Genomic DNA, 6,488 nt, shown 5'->3' with positions numbered 1-6,488 from the left:
AAAACAAAATTAGCCAGGCCTGGTGGCGCCCCCCTGTAATCCCGGCTACTTGGGAGGCTGAGGCAGGAGAATCGCTTGAACCCAGGGGGCAGAGCTTGCAGTGAGCCAAGATCACACCACTGCACTCCAGCCTGGATGACAACGCAAGACTCTGTCTCAAAAAAAAAAATGTAAAGTCTCAAATAAGAGAAGTTTATTTCTCTTAGATAACGGTGCGACTGATCCAGACTGGTGGGCAACCCTGTTCCATGTGGTCATTCAGGGATCCAGGCTCCTCCTTTCTCATTAGCCTACCATCTCACTGGGCAGGATTTCTCAAAGTCAGCAAGATTGACATTTCAGTCAAGGATAATTCCTTGTTGTGGGGGCTGTCCTGTGCATCATAGGATATTTAGCAGCATCCCTGGCCCCTACCCACTAGATGCTAGTAGTCTTCTCCTCTGGTTGTGACTATTAAAAATGTCTCCAGATATTGCCACATGTTCCCTGGGGTGCAAAACCACCCCTAATTGAGAAACACTGTCTTAGTGAATTATCCTTGTCTGTGTAGTCAAGACTTACAGGAAGAACTTCATTGTCTCTTGTGATTTCTGGTTCCAAATGCCCATCAATTTGCCTTCTAAGCAGCCATAAAAAAAGAAAGAATGGGCCGGGCACGGTGGCTCGTGCCTGTAATCCCAGCACTTTGAGAGGCTGAGACAGAAAGATCATGAGGTCAGGAGCTCGAGACCATCGTGGCCAACATAGTGAAATCCTATCTCTACTAAAAATACAAAAATTAGTTGGGCACGGTGGCATGTGCCTGTAATCCTAGCTACTTGGGAGGCTGAGGCAGGAGAATTGCTTGAGCCTGGAGGCGGAGGTTGCAGTGAGCTGAGATCATGCCACTGCACTCCACCCTAGGAAGAGAGCAAGACCCGTGTAAAAAAAAAAAAGAAAAGAAAGAGAGAGAGTGCCAGCTGGGTGTGGTGGCTCATGCCTATAATCCCAGCTTTTTGGGAGGCCGAGGTAGGTGGATCACCTGAGGTCAGGAGTTTGAGACCAGCCAGGCCAACATGGTAAAATCTTGTCTCTACTAAAAATGCAAAAATTAGCTCCAGTGGTGGTGTACCCTTGTTTATCCCAGCTACTCAGGAGGCTGAGGTGGGAGAATTGCTTGAACCTGGGAGGTGGAGGCTCCAGTGAGCCAAGATCATGCCACTGTACTCCAGCTTGGGTGACAGAGCAAGACCCTGTCTCAAAAAAAAAAAAAGAAAGAAAGAATGAGGCTGCTTCCTGAGAAATGTTTTCTAGGGTTTTTGTTTTTTTTTTTAGTAGAGACGAGGTATTGCTATGTTGTCTGCCTGGTCGCGCATCCCTGAGATCAAGCAATCCTCCTGTCTTGGCTTCCCAAAGAGCTAGGATTACAGGTGTGAGCCAACTATGCCTGGAAATCAGCCAGCCAACCTGTCTCAGGCTCAGGTCCTCTCCTGGTCATCCAACCAACCTGATTTCTAGGGTTTTCATCCTGGTTCCATCACCTAGAATTTTTTTCTTGTTGAAGCTACTCTAAACACAAGAGAATGCATGCATTGTAAATATATAGCTCAATTAGTTTTCACCAGTTAAATACATCTACGTAGCTAGCACCCAGGTTTAGAAAAGTCAGACATTACCAGCACCCCACAAGCCTTGCAGGTGCTTTGTTACTTTGTCTTTTTATTACATCCTTCAGAAATTATCTAACTGCAGTATGCTGTCTATCACCTGTTTCTCAATTACGGGTGGTTTGGCCTCCAGCGAACATGTGGCAATATCTGGAGACATTTTTAATAGTCACAACCAGAGGAGAAGACTACTAGCATCTAGTGGGTAGGGGCCAGGGATGCTGCTAAATATCCTACAATGCACAGGACAGCCCCCACAACAAGGAATTGTCCAGACTGCAATGTCAATCTTGCTGACTTTGAGAAATCCTGCCAGTGAGATGGTAGACTAATGAGAAAGGAGGAACCTGGATCCCTGAATGACCACATGGAACAGAGTTGCCCACCAGCCTGTACCTGTTGCACTGTGTCTTCTCCGTCAACCAGGTCTCTCCCATCAGCCTGCAGCCTCCCCAGCCCATGGCTCTGAGCTGGAGGGACAGGGTGTGCTTCTACCTGGGGCTGTCTCCTCTCAGGTCGTGTACCAGCCACAGGAGGCAGAGCCGACCACGTCCAAGTCAGAGAAGCTGGACCCACGGCCTTTCCTGAGGGTACTGGAGTCCATTGACCACAAGTACCCGCCTGAGGAGCGGGGTGACCTCCTCGTCTTCCTCAGTGGCATGGCAGAGATCAGCACCGTGCTGGAGGCCGCCCAGACCTATGCCAGCCACACCCAGCGCTGGGTGGTGCTGCCCCTGCACAGCGCCCTGTCTGTGGCCGACCAGGACAAGGTATCACAGGAAGCCCAAGTGGGGCAGGCGAGGGGTCTGCATGAGTCAGGGGTGGCTGCACACAGGACTTGTGTAACTCCACAGACGCAGGGCTCGGGGGCTGCACTTGTGCAAAGTCGTAGCCACCTAGTGGCAGAGCCAGGCTGCGAACCCAGGTAGTTTGGCCCCGGAGCCCATGCTCTAAACCAGAGGTCGGCAAACTTTCTAGAAAGGATCAAAGTAGATAGTGTCAGCGCTATGGACCACGGGCTGTCTGTCTGTCACAGCTACTCAGCCCCACTGTTGCAGCATGAAAGCAGCCATAAATTGAGCGTGTGAGTCTGTGTTCCAAAACAATTTTTTTTTTTTTGAAACAGAGTCTTGCTCTGTTGTTCAGGCTGGAGTGCAGTGGCACAATTGGGGCTCACTGCAGCCTTGACTTCTTGGGCTCAAGTGATCCCCTCTCCTTAGTCCCCCAAGTAGCAACTATAGGTGTGTGTCACTATACTCTGTTAATTTTTTTTTTTTTTTCAGACAGAGTCTCACTCTGTCGCCCAGGCTGGAGTGCAGTGGCGTGATTGTGGCTCATTGCAACCTCCGCCTCCCGCGTTCAAGTGATTCTCCTGCCTCAGCCTCCCGAGTAGCTGGGACTACAGGTGCACACCACCACGTCCGGCTAATCTTTTGTATGTTTATGTTGAGTAGAGACAGGGTTTTGCCATGTTGGCCAGGCTGGTCTTGAACTCCTGACCTCAAGTGATCTGCCTGCCTCAGCCTCCCAAAGTGCTGGGATTACAGGTGTGAGCCACCATGCCTGGCCTCCGTTAATGTTTTTTTGAATTTTAGTAGCAAAGAGGTCTCACTGTGTTGCCCAGGCTGGTTTCAAACTCCTGAGCTCAAGCGATCCTCCCACCTCGGCCCCCAGCAGGGGCAGTGCCAGTTTGTGCTTCAGCAGATCCTTCTGGCTGCCATGTGAGTCTACAGGATCAGAGTGGGCGAGGAGAGGCCTGGACCAGGGCAGGAGCCGGGCTGTGGGAGGAGGGAAGGATTTCAAGAAAAGTTCAAGATGGCCTGGTGCGGTGGCTCACGCATATAATCCCAGCACAGGAAGCTGAGGCAGGAGGATCACCCGAGCTTAGGAGTTAGAGACCATCCTAGGCAACATAGTGAGATCTTGTCTCTACAAAACAAAACTAGCTGGGCGTGGTGGCATGTGCCTATAATCCCAGCTACTTGGGAGGCTGATGCAGGAGGATCACACGAGCTCGGGAGGTCAAGGCTGCAATGAGCTGTGATCACGCCACTGCATTCCAATGTAGGCCAAAGAGTGAGACACTGTCTCAAAAAAATAAAAAGTTCAAGATGTTCAGGTCAGGGGGCACGTGTGGTGGTTCACACCTGTAATCCCAGCACATTGGGAGGCTGAGGCGGGCGGATCACCTAAGGTCAGGAGTTCGAGATCAGCCTGGCCAACGTGGTGAAACCCCATCTCTCCTTAAAATACAAAAATTAGCCAGGCTTGGTGGCAGGCGCCTGTAATCCCATCTGCTTGGGAGGCTGAGGCAAGAGAATGCTTGAACCCAGGAGGCAGAGGCTGCAGTGAGCTGAGATCACGCCACTATACTCCAGCCTGGGTGACAGAGCAAGACTGCCTCCGTCTGAGGGTGGGGGAGGGCCCAGGATGGCCCAGGTGATGGGGGGGATGGTGAGCCGTCTCCGAGAGGGAGGTCTCTGGAGGAGGAAAGGGACATGGGGGTGGATGGGAAATTGGACACATAGGTTAGTCAGGGCTGAGTTAGTTCCTGACATCACCCCCTCCCTTTCCCCCAGGTATTTGATGTGGCGCCTGCTGGAGTCCGGAAATGCATCCTCTCCACCAACATCGCTGAGACCTCAGTCACCATTGATGGGATCCGCTTTGTAGTAGATTCTGGTAAAGACCACCAGAAGCCCCTACCCGCCACCCGCAAGGACTTAGATAGGAGCGTGGGGTCCAGAGGTGTACACCTGTGGCAGGGACGCACCAGCTTTAAGTGGGAAGTACGGTTGACTTTCCCATGTCCAAAATGCTTGCTACCAGAAGTGTTTGGAATTTCGGGTTTTTTGCAATTTGGAGTATTTGTATCTATTTTATTATTTGAGCATGTCACATCCAAAACTCTGAAATCCTCCAGTGAGCATTTTATTGGAGGGTCATGTTAGTGCTAAAACATTTCAGATTTTGAGCATTTCAGATTTTGGATTTCCGGAATTGGGATGCTGGAAGATGACATGTGGGACCGTGGACCAGTGGCAACATCTTAATTTTTCTCACGCCTCCCAAGCCTGCTTCTGCCCTGGGGCCTTTGTACTTACTGTTCTCTCTGCTGAGAGCTGTTTTTCTCTAGGTATCCACACAGCTGAGGCCCTCACCTCATTTCGGGGCCTGCATAAATGTCCCCCCATCAGAGAGGCCCATCCTGTCCACTCTAAGAGATATCCCCTCCTCCTTCTCCATCCACTGTTGCTTCTCATATGAGGGGGGTTGGCATTCAATTTGTTTTTGTGTTTTTTTGAGACGGAGTCTCGCTCTGTTGCCAGACTGGAATGCAGTGATGCGATCTCGGCTCACTGCAACCTCTGCCTCCCAAGTTCAAGCGATTCTCCTGCTTCAGCCTCCCAAGTAGCTGGGTTTATGGACGTGCATCACCACGCCTGGCTAATGTTTGTATTTTTAGTAGAGACAGCATTTCACCATGTTGGCCAGGCTGGTCTTGAACTCCTGACCTCAAGTGATCTGCCAGCCTCGGCCTCCCAAAGTGCTGGGATTACAGGCGTGAGCCACTGCGCCTGGTCCAGCATTCTGTTTTATATGTGCTGCTGTGTTTGTTCACTTTCTGTCTTCCCGACTGGAATGTTCGCTGGGGGGTCAGTGCAGCATCGTGTTTGGAGACACTGGAGCCTGCCCGGCCGGGTTCAGTGCTGGCTGAGTGGCTGGGGTCATGTCACTGACACTTCATGCATCGGTTGGCTTATCTGTAAAATGACAATGACATGCCCTCCCTCAGGTTATGAGGATTAAATGACTTAACACCCTTGGTGCCTTAGTGCCTGGCACAGAGCCGTCACTCAATATGTGTTAGCAGCTACCTGGTCGTATTGACTCTGGGGTGCCATTGATGGTAAAATGGTTCATAATTTCATGTGCCATTAAGACATTTTAGGCCAGGCGCAGTGGCTCACGCGTATAATTCCAGCACTTTGGGAGGCCAAGGCAGGCAGATCACTTGAGGTTAGGAGTTTGAGACCAGCCTGGCCAACATGGTGAAACCCCGTCTCTACTAAAAATACAAAAATTAGCCAGACTTGGTGGTGCATGCTTGTAGTCCCAGCTGCTCAGGAAACTGATGTGGGAGAATCACCTGAGCCCAGGAAGTCGAGGCTGCAGTGAGCCGTGATTGTGCCACTGCACTCAAGCCTGGGCAACAGAGCGAGACCCTGTTTTGAAAAAAAAGAGAGAAATTAAAAAAATAGTGCCTGCCAGGCGCAGTGGCTCATGCCTGTAATCCCAGCACTTTGGGAGGGCGAGGCATTTGGATCACCTGAAGTCAGGAGTTCGAGACCAGCCTGGCCAACATGGTGAAACCCCGTCTCTACTAAAAATATAAAAATGACCGGCCAGGCGCGGTGGCTCAAGCCTGTAATCCCAGCACTTTGGGAGGCCGAGACAGGCGGATCACGAGGTCAGGAGATCGAGACCATCCTGGCTAACACGGTGAAACCCCGTCTCTACTAAAAATACAAAAAACTAGCCGGGCGAGGTGGCGGGCGCCTATGGTCCCAGCTACTCGGGAGGCTGAGGCAGGAGAATGGCGTAAACCCGGGAGGCGGAGCTTGCAGTGAGCTGAGATCCAGCCACTGCACTCCAGCCTGGGCGACAGAGCGAGACTCCGTCTCAAAATGACCTGGGCATGGTGGTGGGTTCCTGTAATCCCAGCTACTCAGGAGGCTGAGGCAGGAGAATCGCTTGAACTTGGGAGGCAGAGTGAGCGAGATTGCACCACTGCACTCCAGCCCGGGCAATAAGAGCGAAACTCCGTCTCAAAAAAAAAAA

At 51.4% G+C, this 6,488-nt stretch overlaps 1 protein-coding gene across 1 annotated transcript in view; it reads left to right on the top strand.

The window, feature by feature from the left end:
* DHX34 (DExH-box helicase 34) overlaps positions 1 to 6,488 on the top strand; it is a 41,071-nt gene that overhangs the window by 8,425 nt on the left and 26,158 nt on the right. The window contains 2 exon segments of the mRNA XM_017889298.1: positions 2,162 to 2,416; positions 4,226 to 4,328. Coding sequence (XP_017744787.1) covers positions 2,162 to 2,416; positions 4,226 to 4,328 — 358 coding nt within the window.

This window comes from Rhinopithecus bieti, unplaced genomic scaffold (genome assembly GCF_001698545.2).
Source record: "Rhinopithecus bieti isolate Rb0 unplaced genomic scaffold, ASM169854v2 scaffold_574, whole genome shotgun sequence".
Lineage (NCBI taxonomy): Eukaryota > Metazoa > Chordata > Mammalia > Primates > Cercopithecidae > Rhinopithecus > Rhinopithecus bieti.
This window is presented reverse-complemented; position numbering and strand designations above follow the sequence as displayed.